Source organism: Sapajus apella, unplaced genomic scaffold (assembly GCF_009761245.1).
Source record: "Sapajus apella isolate SASKATOON/1434 unplaced genomic scaffold, GSC_monkey_1.0 scaffold8, whole genome shotgun sequence".
NCBI classification, from domain to species: Eukaryota; Metazoa; Chordata; class Mammalia; order Primates; family Cebidae; genus Sapajus; species Sapajus apella.
In genome coordinates this window covers 5,870,482-5,894,356 of record NW_022436948.1, presented here as the reverse complement: position 1 = coordinate 5,894,356, position 23,875 = coordinate 5,870,482, and the positions used below count along the sequence as shown (strand labels likewise).

The window sequence follows — 23,875 nt, the reverse complement described above, 5'->3', positions numbered from 1 at the left end:
AATTGCCTGAACCCAGGAGGCGGAGGTTGCGGTGAGCCGAGATCGCGCCATTGCACTCCAGCCTGGGTTCAGGCAATTCTCCTGCCTCAGCCTCCTGAGTAGCTGGGATTACAGGCACGCGCCACCATGCCCAGCTAATTTTTTGTATTTTTAGTAGAGACGGGGTTTCACCATGTTGACCAGGATGGTCTCGATCTGTTGACCTCGTGATCCACCCGCCTCGGCCTCCCAAAGTGCTGGGATTACAGGCGTGAGCCACCGCGCCCGGCCGACACCTCTGATTTTCTTTGCAAAACAATCCCCCAATCTCTGAAAACAAAATGTACCCACTTCTAATGCTATTCATAAAAAAGCAATACCCAATGATTGCACTTAAAAAGTTTTATTCTAATTGAAATTATTGGCAGAAATTTTTCAAATAAAATAGTGCTATATAATTCAAACTACATTTTTAAAAAAATGGCTGAGATAATTGGATATCCATATGAAAAATAATTTAGAATCTTGCCTCACACTACCTGCAAAAATTAACTCGAATTGGATTATTGGCTTAAATATGACCGCTAAAACTATAAAACCTGTTAGAAGAAAACATTGGGAAAATATCTTCATGATCTTGAAGAGTTCTTAGGCATAACACCAAGAACGCAAGCAACAACAGAAAAAAATTAACACATTAAACTTCTTCAAAATTACAGATCACAAATTTTATTAGACCACATTACATGTTGACCATTCTGGGTCCATTCTTCCAGGTACAGCTGTGCCATTTTAATATGTATTTTATATGTATTCTTTTTTATGACAGGTCTTTTATTGAATTAGTGTTTCATTATTATAACTTATTCTGATCAATTGCCTGGTTTTCTTTTTAAGAGAAATTAGTTATACATGTGTTTCATCATCTCTATCAGACATCTATACATTTTTATCTCTATTTTCCTTATTTCTTACCATTTTTAATTTCCCATATTGAGCTTTCTGTTATGTTTACCCTCTGATGTGTTCCTTCTAATTTAATTTTAATTTTAGAACTCATTTTTCTAACTTTTTCCTAAAATATACTACTTACCATTTCACAGATTTGTGTTATCATTTTTTTCTGAGATATTTTATTTCTGATTTATAGTTCTCTTTCAAAGCTTTAGTCATTTCAAATAAAAAATATAGTTTTCATATGATTTCTGTCAGTATTTTTTGTAGTTACTTCTAATCAAAACTTTTTCTTGGTTAATTTTCATCCTTTTTCCTGTGATAAAGTTGGGTTAAATCGTTTCCCTTTTTGTTTCATTTTGTAATACAACAGAGATTCTTAGTTAATCAGGAGAAGGTTCCTGCAGGAGAGGATGAAATGAGTATGTTTTTCCAGCCTTCTCCCTTGATATTACTTAAAGACAACATTTAGCACATCTCTCAGAGCTGTATGGGTTTCCATGCTTAGCCATCTGTTTCCTAGAACACTCTGTTTTTTGCATTCTAATGCTGTGCGTGTGTTGTATTTTCTTGTGCAGTGTTTCACAGGACAGAATTCTCTAGGGCCTCCTCTGGTTCCTGTTCTTTCTCTCTCTGTTACTGTTAGTATTCCACACTGGCTCAGTTTGATTTCTAAATCCAGCTGTTCCCTCAGGGTGAGTCTCTGTTCTTTTAAGAGTAGTACTTGCTGAGTACTTCTGCTGTCTTCAAGGACACAGATCACCTTGGGCCTGTGCAATCATTACGGGCTACTTTCATGGTCTTTGAACTCATCTCCAACCCAGACCTCACGCAGTTCTATCCCAGTGTGGTGAGGACTCTAAGACATATTTTCCTAGGCTTCCACTCAAATAATGCTCCTCTGCTTTTGAAAATGGATGCCTGTTGGTTATTTGCAGTTTTCTGGCACTACCGTAGCCCAATGGGCTGTCCACTTCCACCGTCTTCCACTTCTGCTGCTGGTCCTGTTGTTGGTAGTAATCCAGTTGTGTTGAAGGTGCCATCCGTGTACTTTTTTCTTTGTCATCCTATTTTATCTGTGTTGGTTTCAGGAGGAGTTTGGGGTCAAACACCAACATCTTTCCACATGATCCAAACTCCAGATGTACATTTTTAAATATAGTTAAATCTAAGTTAAAATGAGATCCATTTCTCTTTTCCTTCAAAGCTTGGCGTGTTAGAATAGCATTGTGCATTCAGTGTGTACATTCTCACCTTTTAGCATTAACAAGTTCTCCCTCAAATGCTTTATTAAAATTTCAATGACAAAAATATTGAGTTATTTTCCATATATGGTAGACTGTCATATGAACCTTTTGATGGCATGTGATGCTGTGGATCCCTCCCCTCCCCTGGCACCTATCACCTCCCTGTCTTCACCTACACCATTAGCCCTGACTGTTCAGTCTTATTCTTTGGCTATTCTTCTGCAGGTGTCTTAGTGTATGATATTCCCTGGCTAGACTATACACTGATACTCTCACTTCTCTCTTTTCCAGTGCTCACTAGGCAATCCTGGGACTCCCATGACCTTCACGGTGACCAAATGCTCATGACTATTTCTGTCCATTTTTGAATGGATAGAATTACTCCAAAACAAAAGAATAAACAAACATCTTGGGATTAAGAAAAGTCAACTCGTCTTTCCAACCCTAAGAGATAAATTTAAAAATCAACACTTTATGATTCAGCATGAAGATAAAAAATGACACCTGAAACAGAAAGATGGGCTCTTAGATCATCACCAATTATATCATCTTCTGGAGGGAGAAATGCTTACTTACTTATTTTGCTAAGCCCAAATTAATTGCATACCAGGATTCCCCTCCTACCTCAAATCCTTCCCCTTTCTTTTCTGAATATGCCATTAGAAAGTTTCTCTTTAATGCAAACAGGACTTTTTCTAGAGTTTTCTGAATAAGTAGAATATTGTCCTCTCCTTAAAGCTACCATGGACTAAGATGATGGTTATTATTCATTTTCTTATTTATTTTCCCCCAAAAGACATAAGAACTATAAAAGCAAGGGAGAAAGTGACAGTTGATTTGAAAAAGAACAGGTAAAAAAAAATACTTACGAGTTCAAAGGAAAACTAACTTAACTCTGACTTGTATTTCTGCTGGACCTTGAAAGCCTATTGGCTATTTTGAAGATGTAAATGATAAAGAGAAAAATCCTGACAGTATATTATCAAGTACAAAAAGTGTGTGTTCGGCTGGGTGCGGTGGCTCATGCCTGTAATCCCAGCACTTTGGGAGGCTGAGGTGGGTGGATCACGAGGTCAAGAGATTGAGACCATCCTGGCTAACATGATGAAACCCTGTCTCTACTAAAAAGTACAAAAAATTAGCCGGGTGTAGTGGTGTGTGCCTGTAGTCCCAGCTATTCAGGAGGCTGAGGCAGGAGAATGGTTTGAAACTGGAAAACGGAAGTTGCAGCGAGCAGGGATTGCATCACTGCACTCCAGCCTGGTGATAGAGCAAGACTCTGTCTCAAAAAAAAAAAAAAAAAAAAAAAAGTGGGTGTTCAGGCAGTGATGTTTTAAATTACCCCAATGTTCAACAGGTCACCATTACTTCTTACCATAAAACATTACTACACATAAGGTACTTCTCAAACACTGATAGCAAGCAACCTTTGGTCACTTCCATCTTACTATTACAACCTTATAGAATGTTTACCATGGGAGCAATTTTATATTCTTCGGCTACAAAGGCAAAGGTTGAGTATTTTGCATTTGATTTTCTAATACTGAGATCGATCTTCCACTCCCAAAGTGTTCCCTGAAGTGCTAATGCATCATCATGTGAATGGGTCTATTACTGGTTTGACAAATGTGAAATGACTGCATTCTGAATCTCTGTATTTCTATGAAATTGTATTCATATTGGTTTAAAAGACTTTTAAAATTGCTAAAATATTTTGGAAAGGGAATTGAAAGCTTCATTTTAGTGGCAACATTCCACAATTATGATTGAGTTGTCTCAAGACACTAACAAAGAAATAGCAGACATAGCAGACAGAGTCTTGATGAGTTCTTACCTGATACAAAAAGTCTCGCGCTGTTGCTCTGTCTCGTCTCTCCAGTGTATCGATGCCGTGTGATGCAGCGATAGTTATACAATCCATCTTCATTCTGTACATCTTTAATATACAAGGCTCCCGTGGATGTGATGAGAAATCTAGATCCTGAAACAGAGGAAAACAATGGCTTGGTTAAAATACAATGAAAGCAACTCCACCACATAGACTAAGTCTTTAAACAGTTTTGTTCTGTTTTGTTTTGTTTTTCCATCTGAAGAAACTTCATGAAAAGGCTAAAAATGGAGGTGTGTGTCTGCATTTGTGTGTGTGTGTGACTTAAAGGTCCAAGCTGTTTTAACTTTTCAACTAGCCTACATTAAGAGTTTTTAGTACCTATGTTATACAATAAATATATACTTAGCAAATCTAACCTCATAAACTTTTTTTAGGTCATGCATTTATCTTACAGCAACAGAGTTGTCATATAAGTGGTATATAGCTAACATAAAATTTTTTTTGGATCATCGCATTTATCTTAGAATGTGACAAATTAAGGGAGTCTTAACTTGCACATCTCTAGCTTATGAAAGTATAAACTTTTGTCTCAGTTTAAAATATTTCAATAAAAGCACAAAAATATTAGACTACAAAGCAATAAGATATTTCACAAACTTCCCAAAAAAGCTATCTTATTTTCTCATAATAATAACCAATATTTATCACCATATTCTACTACACACATCAATTCTTCCCAGATTTGCTGTTTTAGAACTCTTGTTATTTCTTAATTACTAATTTTTAAAGGGACTACTGAAATCATTGACGATAACAATTTTCACCTCAAGCAAAAAAATTTATGATCAGTCATTCCACGTTATGTCAGCACAAAACAGTGTCCTATCCATAACCTGTATTTTTTACCTGTAAAGCTTCAGTTGTACAGAAAGGGCCAACATCGAGATCAAATATCAGTGTCAGTTTAAGAAGGGCCAAGATTTTTTTTCCCCTTTGAAAATGTAACTTTTAAAGATATTTTTCATAGTTCAATTTTAATTGTGTGATAAAACAAGTTGAAGCACAAAGGTGGAGCTGAGCATGCACCTTCATGGCGGGTGACTCAGTACACCTCTGGCCATTCTTAGACTCTTCTATAGACTATTTCTGCATGTGAAGTGATTCCACTGGGAAGAATGTGATTTTTCTCTCGAAAAAAGATTAAATGCCAAAGAATCAACTTTTATTGCTTATTTTTCTCAGGTTCAGTTCAATCTTCCTTTAGTTTATTTCAGTTAGAATTTCCAGGAGTCTTAGCTTTATTGCTTTTGAGTGTTACATATTTAAGTTGTTAACATAATTTCTTGGTCATTTTCTGCAATAACTATACATCATACATAGGTCAGTTGCTCAGATAAATTAAAAAATGGCTTAAGATTTTTTTTTGTTTGTTTTGAGACAAGTTCTGGCTGTATCATCTAGGTTAGAGTGTGGTGGTGTCATTTTAGCTCGCTGTAACCTTTACCTTCTGAGCTCAAGCAACCCTTTCACCTCAGCCTCCTGAGTAGCTGGAACTACAGGAGAGCACCATCACATCTGGCTAATTTTTAGATTTTTTTTAGAGACAGGGTCTCACCATGTTGCTCAGGTTGGTCTTGAACTCATGAGCTCAAGTGATCCGCCCATCTCAGCCTCCCAGAATGCTACAGAATGTAATCCCTCCAAAAGTGGAATTACAGGCATGAGCCACCGTGCCCAGCCTAAAAATAATTTATGAATTCTCATGAGTTAGGAGTGATTCCAAAGAACAGAGAAGTGAAAAGGATAAACAGCAGAGCGAATATTGACCTTGTACAAGCTTTTCAAAAAAGCACAAATTATTAAAGCTAATATAAAATAGCTTCAAAATAATATCTACATTAACTTTCAAAACAGTTCTAGTTATTTAGTTTAAAATATGCCATAAATAATGCTAGATATTAGAGAAGCTGAAAAATCTCCTAATGCTGTATATTTCAAATAATTTTGCTTTATTATTCTCTAAAATGAAAGCAACGAAAAATACCTTTTACCACTTCTCATGTGTCATCACACTTCAGCCTTTCTTACTGTATACATTGTACATAATGGAAACATTATTTCTCTTTCAATATATTTTACATACTTATATAATGCTTTAATAATCAGTTCCTTTAAAGTACAGTTTGATAGACAGAAAGGAAAGCCAAAAAGAGATGATGTATGTAATTCCTGTCACCTTCTTAGGATGGAGTATTTTCATTAGAATTGACAGGCCATCAGTGGTGGCAACATATAAGTGGAAAGGATTATGCGTGCCATTTTCCAGAAAGGCTGAGAAATGCCTGCAGATAGCAGCAGGCCGCATTATTACCTGCTGATCCCAGAGAGGGCTCTATTCTCTGGGAACATTTTGTTCTTGTAATATCGAACATTTTTTTTGTTTACTCACTTAGCATATTAAATAAGGCTTTAGGGCATGTCACTTCAGAACTTAAACCTTTTATTGTCTTAAGCATTTTCCGAGACATTTACCAGAATGAAGGAGTGGACACTGACCAAGTTTCTGTACTTAAACCTATTTATGCGTACTGTTCCGTTATTGGAATGCTAAGCATGTGGGAATTACTGCAAAAATTCAAAAAGTTGCAACCTCAGGCATAAAGGGGTTAATTTGACTTATCTCTAAGTCTAATTTGAGTTAGCCCTTCATTTTTCAGTGTAACCCATCTTGAAACTGATCAACATTTTAAAACATAAAGTAAGGTTGAAGAGTAGAATCTTTTAATTATGAGAGGAACAGGTAAGTCCAGGGTCCTTGGGTATAGTCTCAACTCAGGAGTCCTGTGGAACTATCAAGGGACAACAAGGGCACAGATAAGTCATTAGAACACCAAATGTGTTGGCCCATGGTAACAAGGAATCATTTTAACTGTTCCTTAATGTGCCACTGCATGCCACTTGCTACCTTATGCCACCAAAGGTTTCCATGTCATATGGAATAAATGGTTTGTTTATGTCCTTCAATGGGATAATGAATGTGCTTCTGTTAAAATAGGCAAATGTTAAAATACAATTTATTAGTATAAAAAATTACAAACACACAATTCTGTCTCGTGCTCTGTGTGTCTTTCTCTATCACATACATGCAAGCACACACACACACCCTTGACTACTCACAACTGTCTGGTAACATACAACTATGCAAAGCAAAAATTTTGTAACTAAATTTATTTTCCTTGAAAAACTACTAGCATTTTAACTGGACACATTTCTAAAACATAGTTCATATTTTTTGTCATGTTAAATATACTGCAATTCAGAGCCAACTGAACAGCGAATGATTTTTGGATTTTGAGTCATCATTTTGGACATCGAGTATTGAGCTATGATGCTCAGTTACTAGAGGGATGTCTCAGAAGTTATTTGGCTTCTCAAGACGCATGGAATGGTCCCAGACTACCATGTTCAAGTCTTTGAGCTTGTCTTTAACAGCTTCTCTGCTTCCTCCTTTACTATCTGGGTGTTAGATGTTACTTCTCTTTGTTCTTATAAAGAATCAAATTAAAATATCTTTGTCAACATACAGTGTGATGCATTCAGTATGCTGAGTTAGAAAAGAGACATACGAAAGCTGTTAGGACTTTGTATAACCTAGGAGTAAATAGGTTAGGAGCAAGTAATAGAGTGGTTTTCCAATGTCAGTTAACATGGGCTTGCATGTTAACTAAAATAAAGCCCACTAAAATAAATCCACCACTTGGTGTCAGTTCAGTCTGCCTGGCTAAGTTAAGCATAGAGGCCAGTGGAATAGTTCTATGGAGGGAGACAAAACTACGAAAGAGAATGGGGCATTAGTCCAATAGGAAAACGTTGCAGGAACCCTCAGGGTTGGAGTTCTATGGCCACATTCTTCCCATTGTTATGGTGCTGAGCAGCAAAAAAACACCCAGAGAGCAGTGGGTTCTGAAGCCCAGGCATGATACCATTTTGGGTTTTCTATACCATTGCTTCAAAGGCAGATATTAAAATAGCAATAGTTCTAGAAATCTATTTTGCTGAACTATGGGTCGTTAAAGCAGAAAGCCAGATCTTTAAGATCTGAGCTGCAAAAAGCAGGCATGCATGACCTCCTGAAAAAGGCAAATCAGAGTTGATTCTAGAAACTAGCATGTGTTATAGGTGGGCAGGAAATAGAGCCAAGTGATGCACCCATTCATGGGCCAGCACTGTCCAGGGCTCCAGGAATACAGAAAGGAGAGAGACAACCTCTATCTCTAGGGAACTTGTAATCTAAACAGGGTTGAGCCTTTGGGTTTAGGAACATCCCAACAAGTTGAGGAAAAAGGATAGAAGGGAAGAACCTGGAGAGCAATCACGGAAGTGCCACTGTCCTTGTCTCCCCAGGATAAAGGGGCTACTAATACCCAGGGAAGAAAACCGGCATTTATCCCCCCATCTGCTTTTATCCTTGGGTATTATTCTGATACAAATCATTGACTTTATATGTTAAATTCCTAATCATCAATTTGCTTGTTCGAGCTGCTCAGATAACTTTTTCTTTGTTCTCGTAAAGAATCAAATTAAAAGATCTTCCCCTGGTTTCCGGTGCAATAGACTCATCCACTTTGCAAGATTTCTCAGTGTGGAAGAAAACACCTGGGCTTTGGAAGCCGGTGGACCTGAACTGCAAAATGGTCATTGTCCCTTTCCAGCTGTGTGGCCTCCATCTAGTCATTCAACTCGAAACTTCACTTTCTTCAACTAGGAAAAAGAGAGGTGATGAGTAATCTCCTTTGTGTTCTGCTGTTGAAGATCAAATTAAAATGCATCTATGTCATCTAGCAGATAGACATGCATCTATTGCACAGCAGGGTGACTAAGCTCAATAATAATGTACTCTGTATTTCAAAATAGCTCAGAGAGTAAAGTTGAAATATCTCATCACAAAAACGGATAAGTGAGGTGGTAGATATATTCATCATCTTGATGCAATCTTTGCATATTGTGTGTGTATATATATGTGTGTGTGTATATATAGACACAAAGTCAACACATTGTACCCCACAAATGTATATAACTTTTCAATTGAAAATATTAATAAAAAATAATTAAAAATTAAGATGGTATCTATCCTAGTAAATGCCATGTTTGTTATTCTGCTGTTCTGGCTAACCCACAGGTGTATAAAATGTAGCCTGTGTTAGCTAGACAGGGAAGAGCCCACAGACAAATATAGCAGGGCTCCCTTTCAATTGCTTATTTGCTTACTTATGAAAGGTAACCTCATATACTAAAGAAAGCATCTTAGTGGAAATGACGCAGATGAATTTTACATCATAATTCTGCCATTTGGAGCTCTGTCACCACAGGCAAAATAGTTACTGAGCCTCCGAGCTAGCGTCACATGACAGAGCATTGGGAAACGTAGAGAGACGCACTGAGTCAATGGAGCATTTCTGAATATCCCAGTGAAAGGCTTGGGGAAAGGAGGACCACAGACATCTGCTGTGAACTGAATGTTTGCCTCTGCACAAAATTCATATGATGAACCCTTAATCCCCAATATGAAAGTATTTGGAGATAAAGCTTTTGGGAGGTAATTAGGTATATATGTGATCATAAGGGTGGGACCACACCCCGCTTTCTCTGCCCTGTGGGATCACGGTGAGAAGGCAGCTGTCTGCAATCCAGAAGGGAGCCCTCATCAGGCACCAAATCTGCCAACACCTTGATCTTGGACTTCCCAGCCTCCAAATCTGTGAGAGATAAGTTTTTGTGGTTTAAGCCACCCAGTCTACAATATTTTGTTGACAAAATATTTAAGCCACCCAGTCTATATTTTGTTGACAATTCCCATTGTCATGGTGCTGACAAGCACAAGCTGACCAGGACATTGTCTTCAGAAGTCTTTTCCACAGTAGAAATGGATATTCACAGAAACTCAGAGACCTTCCCCCAAATCATTATCATGTTACTTGAACAATACTCCCTGGCAAATCTGTTAGTATCTGAACATAAAAAAATACATCCTGAAGTTCTCAAAATTAATCATTTCTTGTCCATCATATTTTATCTAACAGGAAGGCCTTCTGCTTCTGCTTCCAAAATATATCCTGAATCTATCCACTTCCCTCCCTCAACGCTGTACCACACACATCTAAGGACTGTAGCTTTCAAACTTTCTGTGTCCACTTCTGCTTCTCTGCAATTTAATCTCTACTCAACATCCATAAGGATTTAACAATATAAGTCATTTAGTGCCTTGATGGAACCCCACTAGACCTAACCACGTATGATGGTCTGTAATGGTTTGGGCTTTGACCATATCGCCAGAAGATTCCCCTCCACTTTCTCACTCTTCCACCATGCCCAGGCCACATTGTCCTTCTTTTAATTGCTCTAACTGGAGGCTCTGAGCCCAGATCTCTCCCTGACTGGGTCCTTATTGTCATCCTGGCCTGTTTTTAAGTCAAATTTCCAGCAATGTCAGTCCACATTATCATGGTCACTCATGATCAGAGACTTGGTTGACTATATCTGTATGTGACGTTATCTTGTGCATGTACACGAGATTGGTTTAACATTTCTCTCCTCCAACTAAAATAGCAGGAACTAGTTTTGTCTTGTCCAACATTTCATCTCCATTACATAGAACAGTACTTGGCTATGATATCCTAAAATATTTGTTAAATGCATGGGCTGATGAAACAGTCTATTATTGCTTGTATTCAAAACATCCCTCCCTAGGTCTCAGTAAAAAGTACCTTTTTTTTTAGATTTCAGCACATTTCCCCTTGTAGAAAACATAAAAGGAGTTTGTTCCCCTCCAGAAATGAATATATTCTTATATAAAAATGAATGTATTTTAAGATTGTGATGAATTATTCTTTCAATATTCTCCCTGGCTTTTTACTGCGTGACTAAGCTGTTAGATCTTCAAAAAAGGCACTACCATTTGGGGGAAGATTTTAAAAGCATGTATCATCTTTCACTTAGAGAAATATATCTTAGAGCTCTTGTTTGTTTTGTCTTTCCTATTGCAATCTATCTGAATTGAGTTAATAGCAATTAAAAGAACAGATGGTTCTGCTAATAAGATGCCAAATGGTAGCACAACCACGATGAAACTTTTATTAGCTGTGCCCGCCGTTTCCAACTGATGGCCACCCTGTGTCACAAAACCGAGCTTTCTCCAAAGCAGTTTCAATAACAGTTTCTGAAATATTAGAGGAACATAAGAATTAAATCTAAGTTCTAAGTATATAGCATTAGAAACCACATGAGACTCTTAGCATTAACTAAAAGAGAAGTGGAAATAGAAGATATATATACATATATATGTCTGTGTATATATATACACATATATATGTATGTGTGTATATATATGTATATATATATACACACATATACATATATACATATACACACACATATATATGTATACACACACACACACACACACACTCTCTAAACTTGTCAATGTCTCTTAATTCAAATGTAGGTTAGAAAGCAATTTAGCTTATGAGTTGATTCTGAAGTGTCTGCAGTGCATCCTATTCTGTGATATGAGGGGTGGGTGCAAAGACAGGATTAGATGTGGGCATGAACGAGACACAAATATTTCCTTTTATCAGGTTGAGTTGCCTGATAAAAGCATGTACATGTTAAAAGCTGAATATAAGAAAAAAGAAGAGGCCCCTTAAGATAAGACATCTTACCTGATATTATGAACTGAATTTCCCCCTTCCTCAAAAATTTGTGTTAATGCCCTAACCTTCAGTATCTCAGGATGTGACTTTACTTGGAAATAGGGTGGGTCACTGCAGATGTAATATGTTAGTATGAACTCATACTTGGATAGTGTATGCCCCTAATCCAATGTGACTGGTGTCCTTATAAAAAGGGGACATTTGATAGAGACATGGATATTAACAAGAATCCTAATCAGAGCTAACAGATTCTAGGTGCATAGTAGGGGCCATCACTGCTTCAGCATCATTTGTGTTACAACACATTGAGTTCTTACAATGACCCCAAGAGGAAGATACTATCATTCCCATTTTTCATATGAGAAAATTAAGGAACAGAGAAGTTCAGGGACTTGCTCCCATTTATGCAACTACAAGTATCTATTCCAGGATGGCACCCTGGCATGCTGGCTCATGCTCTCACACACTTTGCTCCCCTGGCTCTGGGTCGTTGTGCAAGTGTGAGATGGCAAGGCATGGGCAAGCCAAGGTACAACCAGAGTGAGGCAGAAAGATGTTTAACCTAAAGATTCAACAGAGCTGGGGTGAGGAGAAGATGCCAGGTATTTAGTCTAAGGGACCTATGGGGTTGGGGTGGCATTGGTAGAGCAAAGGAGTTGGGGTAGAGGAGGTTCTGTTTCAGAAAAGATAAGAGCTCAGCTGTGAGCATGCTGAGTCACTTAAAATCAGTGACCAGGGCTGGGCATGGTGGCTCATGCCTGTAATCACAGCACTTTGGGAGGCCAAGGCAGATAGATCACGAGGTCAAGAGACTGAGACCATCCTGGCCAACATAGTGAAACCCCGTCGCTACTAAAAAATAGAAAAAAATAGCTGGGTGTGGGGGCACGTGCCTATAGTCCTGTCTACTCGGGAGGCTGAGGAAGGAGAACTGCTTGAACCCATGAAGCAGAGGTTACAGTGAGCTGAGACTGTGCCACAGCACTCCAGCCTGGCACCTGGCAACAGAATGAGACTCTGTCTCAAACAAAACAAAACAAAAAATCAGTGACTAAAGTCAAGCTGGAGACAAGGCTTTGAAGACTAAATTGTGCTTGTTGAAGAGGAGTCCTTCATGAGAACAGAAGTTGAGTAACATCCCAGGAAGCAGAATGAAGGAGGAAGGTCAAGAAAAGACCCAGGTAAGGAGTGAGAGGAGGTATACGGGACCCAAGACAGTGTGGTGCTAAGAGAGCCAGAGAAGAGGACTTCTACAGCGCGGTGAAAATGGCCTCAGCTCTGTGCCTTCCTACTGCCAGAGCCTTCAGTACATACACAACCTGTACGATGGGGCAATACTGGCTTTTTGGGAACATCATCATATTAAATAAGAACATCCGTGTAAGTTCCTGGCAGAGATAAGCACTTTAGGATAGCACTAATCTGTAATAAAATATGATAAAAATATCCTTGCTGAACCAATAAAAATATGAAATATCTAAGAGCTAGAAATGCACGAAAATGAGTTAAAGAACACTCTACATCATTTCAAAGGACACAATAGAAGACCTGGATAAATGCATAGGCATATCAAATTCTAGGAGTAGACAACTAGAGATTGCAAAAATGTCAGCTTTTCACAAGTGAAATGAATTACATTTTAATTAATTGTTGAACAAAATTTATTTAGAACTTGAGCAAATCCATGGAAATTAAAACGAGATTATTTTCATCCAGGAGATTAGAACAAAAAATGAAACGTTTGAAAGTAAGTGGTCTTGACAAAGGGTGTGGGAAATAAACCTCTAAGGGTGGGCATGTAAAGTTGTGAAGGCTTTTGATTTTTGAAGGGCAACTTACCAGTACATTTCAAGTGTGAGACTTGCACACATTTCAATCCATCTTGCAATTTCAAAGACTACCCTATGGAAAAACTCAGATGCGCACACTTTGATGTTCACCCCAAAATGCAACGAAGCATAATTTAACAATGAAAAGTGATACAGAAACCTGAATGCCAATCAAGGGATGAAGAAGTAAATAAATCAGGGTACATCTATACTCTGCAATTATTTAAAAGACAGTAAGGTGTATGTACACATACCCTGCAGAAAAATCTCCACTAGATAGTCTAAAGTGGTTACTGAACAATCTACAATGTTGTGTCCTAAAGGCAATGGCAGATGAAAAACTTTGTGTACGCATATGAACAGAGAGGCCCGGATCAGCAGATAGCAGCCAAAATGTTCACTGTTGTTGCCTCTGAAATCATGAGTGGATTAGGGGAAGGAGAGGAGAAATTATGTTTTATTTCACACTGTCATGCCTTTGGGTATCTTAAAAGAAGACTTCTTTTTTCTTTTTTTATCTTTTTGTGTCACTCTGTATCCCAGGCAGGAGTACAGTGGTGAGATCTCAGCTCACTGTGACTTCTACCTCCTGGGTCCTGGTTCAAGCAATTCTCCTGCCTCTGCCTCTCGAGTATCTGGGATGATAGGCATGCACCGCCATGCCCAGCTAATTTCTGTATTTTTAATAGAGTTGGGGTTTCAGCATGTTGGCCAGGTTGGCCTTGAACTCCTGACCTCATGATCCGCCCACCTCAGCCTCTCAAAGTGTTGGGATTACAGGCGTAAGCCACTGAGCCCGACCAAAGGAAGACTCCATTAATGTTCTTCTTGTGTAGCTAAAATTTATTTTGGACAAAGGTGTCAGTGGGCGATGAGCACATGAACACTGTAGATGTAAACTGAACCCATGTAACGCACAACACAGAAGGAGACAAATCTAGGTTGACACTGCTCTCCGGAATAGATGTACCAAGAGGGCTTTTATTATGCTTGCTCTACAAGCTGGTCACTACTCGTGCGGGCCTGAAAGCACAAGGGGAGACTTTCAGCATTCCCCCTGGTCTTTGTAATCCCTCCCCTCCAAATACCTCACACAAAAGTTGAATCTGCCATGTAGCCAGTCTCTGTATCTTCCTGAACTACTTGGAGAATTCTCCGTTTCATACATAACTGCATTCAGTCCAGTTGGCTTGCCTGTTGGTGCTGCCTCCCCAGAATGGCAGTTGCTGCTCCGAAGACAAAAGAGTCCTCTTGTTTGCCCCACTTACCTGCTGTCCCCAAAGACCTGCACAGTGCTAACTTGAGTGATTGTTTAGAAGAGATACATACTTTGAGTTTTTCCTAAAAGTAGGATCAGTAAAATAAGGCATCATATTGAGGGGGCAGAGCTCTCGCCGTGTCATTTTATTTAATCTTTGTAGGAGCCTATTATGTTTATGGGAATATCATCAAGCTATCCAAGAAATAATGAAGCCCCAGTGTGGATCTTGAGCTGCCTGGAAAAAATCATTTGGCTAGAAATAACGCCATCACACAGGGCATGAGAAATAAGCTTACAACTCGGCTGGATCCAATAAGTAAGGAGAGATTTGGTGTAGATATGTTAAATTCTCTCAAAGCAATTTCACTAAGACATTTCTCTTATGTAAATAAAATTCTCTCAGTGAAATTCTCCTGCAGTTAAGTGAGTCTCAATTATATACTACCAATTTAAGCCTGCACACTGCATTCCAACTGTATACCTAATTACCCTATTTAGTTTGTTAATGATCAGATCTTTGTGCAGATATTTGAGTCTGTCATTAATCTTTGCTCTTGTTAGATTTGTAGTTGTTTAAAAGAGTGAATCCTTATAAAGAATATAATTTTATAATTCCTTTGCTTTTAAAGGAATTACTTCAAGGATTTTTTAATTAAAGAACCAAAAAAGCATATAAAACTTATAACCTGTACAGTATTTATTTATTTATATGGTGAACAAGATGGTTTTGGCCACTGACATTTCAATGCAAATATTTCATTTGGGAACAGAGACAAAAAGAGTACATTGACAAAGAAAAACATTCACTCTAACAAGCGCCTTTACGTGAACTGCAAAACGGAAGTTGGCCCTAGCAAAGAGAAGAGCTGTTTAGATGGTCAGGGTTTGGGGTGGGGTATGAATGTAAGGATTTCTGAGGAGGTTGCTTTTCAGCAGAGTCACAGAGGTTAGGAAGATGAGAAGGTGTTATTCATGAATAAATAGAGCAAAGAACAAAATTAAAGGAAAAGCATGTGTTTGAGGTGGGAAAAACTGTGGCATGTCCAAGAAACTGACACAAGATATATTTTGAAAATCGAATTGATAGGACATCGAATTGGCCTGAAGGCCAGGATGAGGCAAAGGTGATGAGGACCAAGGTGGCTTCTAGGTCGTGGTGAGGAGCCCTGAACATGTGAAGAGGCTCCCCACCAGGAATAAGAACTAGGGGGTGTGGCACTGGTTGTCCATGCCTGACCTATTTTGGACTTTGGGAAATTAAAAGCAGCCCCTTATAGAGATATGGAAGAGGAAAGGAAAAGAATGTTATTGGCTGTGCTTACTGTATCAGGTGGACTCATTGAGAAGAGGTACGTCAGTGTTATTTCCTGTCCACAAGATTTCTGCATTTTGGGGCCGGAAGGGAATGTGCATTTCAGGTTGATTGTTCTAGTTGTGACTGTGCAATGTGGTGCTGATTAAAAAGCAACATGTGCGAAAAGGAAAAAATAAGTGAAGGAAGATCAGAGCACAGGACTTCAACCCACAATGACTGTGCTTCCCTGGTCCGTGTTAACAACCCAAAAGGAATTTAAGACAATAAGCTGATTGGCGGAACACATTGAAAATTAACTGTAAAGTTTATCTGCCTGACACGAATGACATAGAATTAGGAGAAAGAATCTGGAAAACCAGGAATGAGAAAGAATGAAAACTGACACTATGTTGTGCCACTTAATATTATGGGGCAATGGTTTTTCACACTGGGGGTTCACCTATTAACATGCTGTGAAACCAGTTTCATGGATTGTAACTTTATTTTCTTAATGAAATAGAAGAGCACACAATGTATCTCCATGTATCAAATAGTAGTCATAAATATTCTGCAGTTTTGTTTCAGTTCACCTGTGCACATATAAGATTGTGTATTTGTATATTTATGTGTGTGTTTATCTGTATGAATTACTAGGTTCTGAGATAAAATGTCCTTTTTCTGTGTACTTCTTCCTATGAGTCAGAGCAAAAAATATTTGAAGAGCCTTGCTCAACATCTTAGAGATCAAATTGTTATTTTTCTGACTAGGCTTCCGTTTCAAGGCAAGGCTAATCGTCTTTAAGCATCAGCTGGTATACCTGGGATTCCTGAAGTTGTCTCTTTAAACATGCAGACTGGCAAGGCTACAAGGCCACAGACTTGGTTGCATTTATAATGGGAGTGACAGAGAAAGCAGTTTATTTTTTTTAAATGCAACATCATTTGAAAGTCTTGGATTCCATTTGTTTCGTGATAAAACACGATGATGTCAAGGGAAACGATGAGTTTACTGAGGCATCCATACAACTATACACACAAATATGCACACTCGCAAAAACACACAGGGGTAGAAACCACATCAGACGCAGTCCCCTTGGTCACTCCCACTCCACAGCCTTTTGCTTTTAAGTAGTCTGACCCCATGAGAATCTTTGAGATTGGCGTGCACATCACAGAGCCTTGCACTGTGAGAGTAACTCAAGTCCCTAAATGACTTCCCCAGATCTAGCTGATCACAAACTCCATTGCCTTTCAATATCCTTTGTAACACAACAGTATTAATAAAATCACATAACAACTGCCCACTATATGCAGATCTAGTGATGGAATCAAAGGTACCTAAAAGGCTAATTTCTAATTATACAGAAAGGAAACATACCCTAATGTAAAAGTGCAAACAATTGCAAAACAATGTCAGTTAGATATACGTAAGTGCTGATGTAAAAAGAGATTGAAAATGATATATCTATAATGAATTAAGGTGGGGTGGAACCCACTGTTGGTGTGCAGCTGATAAGATGCTATAGAGAAATGATATCAGAATACATGGTGAGAATGTTTTTCTCTGTAAATCTCCTCAATTCTTCTGATTCTTTCGAAGGGAAAGCCACAGAAGGTACCAGTTATACACCCACCTACTTAGGTACCTCCAGTAGAATTCTTAGCACGTTTTTGCAGAAGTAAGATATCTCCACTACCACTTAATGCTTCTTAATCTTTTTTCTTTTCTTTTTTTTTTTAGACAAAGGAAACTACTGGCTTAGAGTCTTTGGGAGGCAAGTTTATCTGACTAGAATTTAATATTATTGTTTTGCTTTTGTTGTATGACATTTATCTTTATGGCTAGTTAAAATAATTTTCCATTTAAAGGTAGCAATGCATTTTCTTTTACAATTACATTGTTTTAACTAAAGAAGAATTATTCAAAAGACAAAAATACTGGTGCAGATGGTATTCAGTGATTGCAGATACCATAAAGATAGTTCATGAATGATCAAGCTTTGAGAACCACTGCGTTCATGACACTTCCTGAAAGAGGTGGGTTACAGTGTTTCCTGAAGAAAGGGATAGTGGTCTACTGCTAGGAAGGACAGATGAAGCTACTCAGGAGGACAAGGAGCAGGCAGTTGGCCTGTCCTCTGCTTGGGGATCACAGCCAAGGAGGCACAAGAGAGGCTTCCCCTGGAGGAACTCCGTGTGCTACAGGGCTGACGTGGCCCAGGGCAAGCGGGAGCTCTGGGAGGCCCAGGGGTTGGTGCCAGGATAGTGGTAGATGATTTTCATTTTCAGGCTGTGAGGTAACAGGTAGACCTAAGGGAGGCAGAGGTGAAATCAGGATGGTTACACAGGGAATACTGAGAGCAGAGCAAGGCAGTTGCTGAAGATGTGACTAAAACTGGACGGTGGAGATGGATGACGGATGGGGAAAGCCAGCCAGGCAGCATGAGGCTGGGATAGAAAGAGGCACAGGGGAGGTCTGCTCAGTTTTGCTACAGGGGCTCTCTTGGGGTAATGATGGGTCAGTCCTCTAAGGAAGTTCTGGCCTCATCATGATCCTTCTGTCCTCTCACTCCCCATGTCCTTACCTTGTCTCTCCTCCCACTGCCGTTTATTTAACTGAAAAAGTGCCAATCACACACACATGCATAAAATACTCATCCATGTGCCCATTTCTCAAAACTGATCATTGTTAACATTTGGTGTAATTTGCTTAACTTCTAATGAAAGAAATAAAACTTTACAGAAAATGTTGTATTTTTCTCTTTGTTCCCTCCTCATTCTATCTTTTCCTCCTAAAAATCCCTATCATCAGAAATATAAGTACATATTCCCAGTTTTGATTTTTTATTTTATTAAGCACACACATAGATGTGGCAATGAACTTCACATAGTACGGTTCTGTGTTTTGTCTGTTTTTAAACTTACAGAAGTATTTTACTATTTCTTATGGAAAAACTCACTTTTCCCATCCAACATTATGTTTTCTTAACATCTCTCTATGTTGATATAAAGAAATCTAAATATCTAGTTCATTCTTTTTAATGAAAATATAGTATTATTTTATGAATGTAATTCACACTAACCAATAAAAGCTCCATCAAACATGCATTTGGCTCTTTATTTTTTTTTTCAATGCTATATTCGCAGCCCCTAGAACACATAAAGAATAGTTGCTCATTAAATGTTTGTCAAATGAATGAATAAATAAATCCACTCATTCTGCTGCTGACAGGCAGTAAAACTGATGTCAATTTGGCACAAACTTTTACAAGATTCCTTGGCTCCCACATTAGAGTCATGCTAATACGTCTACCTAGAAATGTATTTATTGCGCTGACAGCTTTTGTGTTTATGATTTTGTGGGACTCTCTGAAATGCTGTTTGACTTCTTAAAGACTTAGCACATGCTACAGGCTGTTGATGTGGCTGAGGGGTTGGCTCTCACCTGACCACTGCAGAGAGGCTGTGGCCTGCCTTGCTCACTTCGTAACCTCCTCATCCCCCTCTGACAGCTCTTGGCAATGCTTTGTCTTTTCTTCAAAACTTGATATATATATACACATTTAAAGAAACTGAAAAGGCTTTGTCAGAAAAACGTGGGTGAATTCTTCCAAGTAATTAAATATTGCAAAATATAAAATAAAGAGGATAAACAGATTCACAGCTAGGAACGCAAGGTATTTTGGGGCCAATGGGATTTTTGCCTTTGTGCTTTAAAGCACAGTACTTTCTGTGCAAAGCTGTAAGTGTTCACCACAAGCTCTAGGTTGATCTAGCCCTGTGCCAACAAATCACTAGTGCCACTGGATCGATGTTAATGTGCATTTCTGTGTTCAAGCAATATTATGGTCCATTTATTACATGCACAGCAATTTAATGGCCTTGCAGATCTCAACACTGTGCTTATATTTCATTTTTGCCTAGGCCCACCTCACCATTAAATATAAATGAATAAAGCATTTGGAAAAAAGGTATAAAAATGTGTATATTTTTCATTGCAAAGCAATTCTTAACGGATTTTGTAATCTTTGCCAAATTAAAAGGAAAATATTGTCAGGACACTAAGTCTCTTCCCAGATTTTCAGATTCTGAAGCTTTAGTTGAAGGCAGTTGAAGACCGTACAAGGCTGTTCTTGAGACTTTTGTGAATCAGAATGAACGCACTTTGCTGCAAAGGCACCTGCCTGGTGCTGAGGAATTGGCCAGGGAGCCATCCCACCCCTGGCCGCTGAAGGAGGAACAGTCCGCGCCCCCTGCTGGTCAGATTGAGGCCCTGCAGTGTGGCACAGAGGGTTCTAAGACACGTGACGTGGGAACCGCGGGCTGAAAAACGCTCCCAGAAATGACACAGTGAATGTCTGTGGATCCGGCACCACCTCAACACTTCCTCGTTAATAACACATGACTTTTGCTTTGTTAAACTATAAACACTTCCTATGTTTACACTTCTTGGGCTTTGATAGAAACTTGTTACCAGCAAAATTCTTTCAATGAAAATGTGTCAAATTACTTCTCCACTTAAAGTGGAAACAGTGACGTTTGTCTTGAATTCCACGTTTATTTATATTATTTTTAAATTTCATTCTGCTTTACAACCATCTGAGTGAATTTTCTTTTAGACTATTAAGATAAAATTCCCTCTAGGATTAAGTTTTGGTCATTTCTGTCATGAAATGTATGTCAGAGTACATTATTTGGCATCTTAGTTTTCCTTTTTTTCATTTATTTATAATGAAAGAAATAAAACTTTACAGAAAATGTTATATTTTTCTCTTTGTTCCCTCCCTAAAATGTTATAGTTTTCTCTTTGTTCCCTATATTAAACCTTCACTGATTTAATATAGTCAGTGAATCAGAAGTGAGTTGTAGCAACTTCCATTTCTGTGAAAAAAATGAATTATTTTGAAAACTCCCTAGGTATAGGAAACGTAGACATGCTGCATAAATATAACAAACATTTACTTAAGTGAACGGCAGATTTCTCAAGTAAGGAATGTCCTCTGGGTTCCATAAAGGAAGAGGTAGGTGAATACCTAACAGCAAAGATCAAGTTGATGCTATACATTCCCTGGGACATTTGCACATTTAGGGGAAAAAGTTAGTTTTAATAGCAAAGAGGAAATGGAAGGCTGTTAGTCCTACACAAATCCTACGTAAGAGCAGTCTCCAGAAAGCTATAATTTCACTAAAAGATTGGTCCTGGAAAAAAAGTAGCCTTTGAAAATACCCTCGCCTAAGTTTTGTGTAGGGAATGTGTCTAACCATAGTACTGGCCTTGCTCTGGTTCGGGATTTGTATTCTTAGTGTCTTGCAGGGTCTAGTAAACCTCACTCCAGAAAGTAACATATAGTGACTCTGCTTCTAAGAACATCTGGGAGAAGCAAAGACAAATAAACCTTCCCTGGAGGAAGGAGCACTGAGAAATGTGTACAGATGAAGCTCGAGTCCTCCCTTCCAATCTTGAGCTCCCAATACCAAACCTGAACACATTAGAAAACAACTTATCATAAAAAAGAGTCAGAAGAAGCAACAGAGGCCTCAGATATGGAATAACTAGATATTGCTTACACAATCAGTATTTTAAATGTTTGCAAAACTATAAAATAAAATTAAAAATAAGATAAATGAACAAGATTATATCATAAAGATGAAAACATTAGATAAACAATATGTGTAGAATGGGCAAAAATAAAACATATAACCCTTGAAATAAATATTTAGACAGGGTTGGGAAAAAATTAGTGAACAAGAAAATAAATCTAAAGAAATTACCCAGAATATGTCCCAGAGAGAAAAAGAAACATAAGAAAGATACATATGAAAGAAAGAAACATAAGAAAGAAAGATACATATGAAAGAAACACAAGAAAGAAAGAAAGAGGTGAAAGATACATATAAAAGAAACATAAGATATATACAAAAGAAAGATACAGATGAAAGAAAGATACATAAGAAAGAAAGAAAAATACATATAAAGAAACATAAGAAAGATACATATGAAAGAAAGGTTAAGAGACTTGAAGGAGAGATGGAGGAAATTCACATAGCTAATTACAGTTCAAGAAGGAGAAAGTAGGAAAAAAATGGCAGAAAAGCAATATTTGGGAAAACAAGTTGAAAATTTCCTAGGATTGATAAGAACCGAGAAGTTTGCCAATAGCAGGCTCACGTCCAGAACTAAAGGATGTGCTTCCAGAAAGGAAATTGTACCCAAGAATGAGGTGCAGAAAGAAGAATGGAGCAAGAACTAGATAATGCGTGAAAAACACTAAACAAATAATGAATGTATAAAGTGATAATAATGACAAATATGATTGATATAAAAGGCTAGATGCAACTAGAACACTGGAAAACAGCCTTTCAGATGGGAGGGAGGTCACAGGAAAGGGTATCATGAAGTCATGTGTCTCTCTGTGTGAGGTAGGTCAGCATGCTATACTTGTTAGTGAAGAAAAGCAATCTCTTTAGTGCTTTTATGACACTGATCCACAAATTCCATTTCACCTGCATCTTAACCTGGCAGGCATCTCTACTGTTTGAGAAACCACACCTTGTGCTTTACTTTACATAAGGCTCTCAAGGTCATTACTCTAATCTTCATAGGAAAACCATGGGAATTAAGGCCATTTAAGAAAAACCCCATCCTCCACTGATAAACCAGCTGTGTTCTTTGAAAATATTTGATAAAACTCTAAGCATTGCAAACTTTAATTTTGGAAAGTGTGTTCAATCCTACTAAAATGTATTACAATCCATTCAAATGCACATGCCCCATTGGAGTAGGATGGATTCACTACTCTGGTGGGCATGGTGGCTCACACCTGTAATCCCAGCACTTTGGGAGGCCAAGGTGAGTGGATTATCTGAGGTCAGGAGTTTGAGAACAGTCTGGCCAATGTGGTGAAACCCTGTCTCTACTAAAAATACAAAAATTAACAGGGCGTGGCGGCGGGTGCCTGTAATCCCAGCTACTCGGGAGGCTGAGACAAGAGAAATGTTTAAACCCAGGAGGCGGAGGTTGCAATGAGCTGAGATCACACTATTGCTCTCCAGCCTGGGCAACAAGAGCAAAACTCCATCTCAAAATGAATAAATAAATAAAAATAAAATAAAACAAATTCACCACTTTTGGTGAACCAATCTTGCTTTTTCATTTCATTCCATATATTTTCTCTGCATGTTTTCCCACTTAGTCATTGTTTACAAATTCCATGTAGAATAACATGCTCATTTTATGTTGGCTTTTCTTAGCTATTCTTATGGTAAATATAGTGTAGAGTGTAACCACATTGTTCCATTTAGAAAACTTCAAGATACTAAGTTTACTCTTTCCTTCAATGTAATTCAACATATATTTAATAAAAGTAGGATATTCCTGCATAAAAGATGAATAGAAATCCCCAGTGTTTTAAGATAATTTTCTCTCTTCTTGAGAATACAAAAGGGTTTTCCAATGTACATTTTACTCATTTTGATACCTTCTGATAAATTATTCTCATGTCATGCTGAGAAAACTTCACTTGTCATTTGAGCAAGAGCATCATAGAGTCATTATAAATGTCTAGCATTGAAACCATCTTTCATTTCCTGATATTAAATTTTGAGAATATTCTTTTAAGTAGCCAATATTTTATGAAGAGAAATCACAAAAATGACAACCATTAAAAAAAAAAAAGCTAATGTTCTAAAAAAGACATCTGATTAGTGGGCACCACTTCTTTCAGGTATATTCCAAAGATATGCACTGTATTTAGCAAATACCACAATAGGT

General features: G+C 38.1%; 1 protein-coding gene across 1 annotated transcript in view; it reads right to left on the bottom strand.

Moving 5' to 3' along the window:
• The window catches only part of DSCAM (DS cell adhesion molecule), a 644,712-nt gene that overhangs the window by 305,479 nt on the left and 315,358 nt on the right, over positions 1-23,875 (bottom strand). Inside the window, exon 4 of the mRNA XM_032277238.1 lies at positions 4,015-4,161. Coding sequence (XP_032133129.1) covers positions 4,015-4,161 — 147 coding nt within the window. The remainder of the gene's footprint in view (positions 1-4,014; positions 4,162-23,875) is intronic.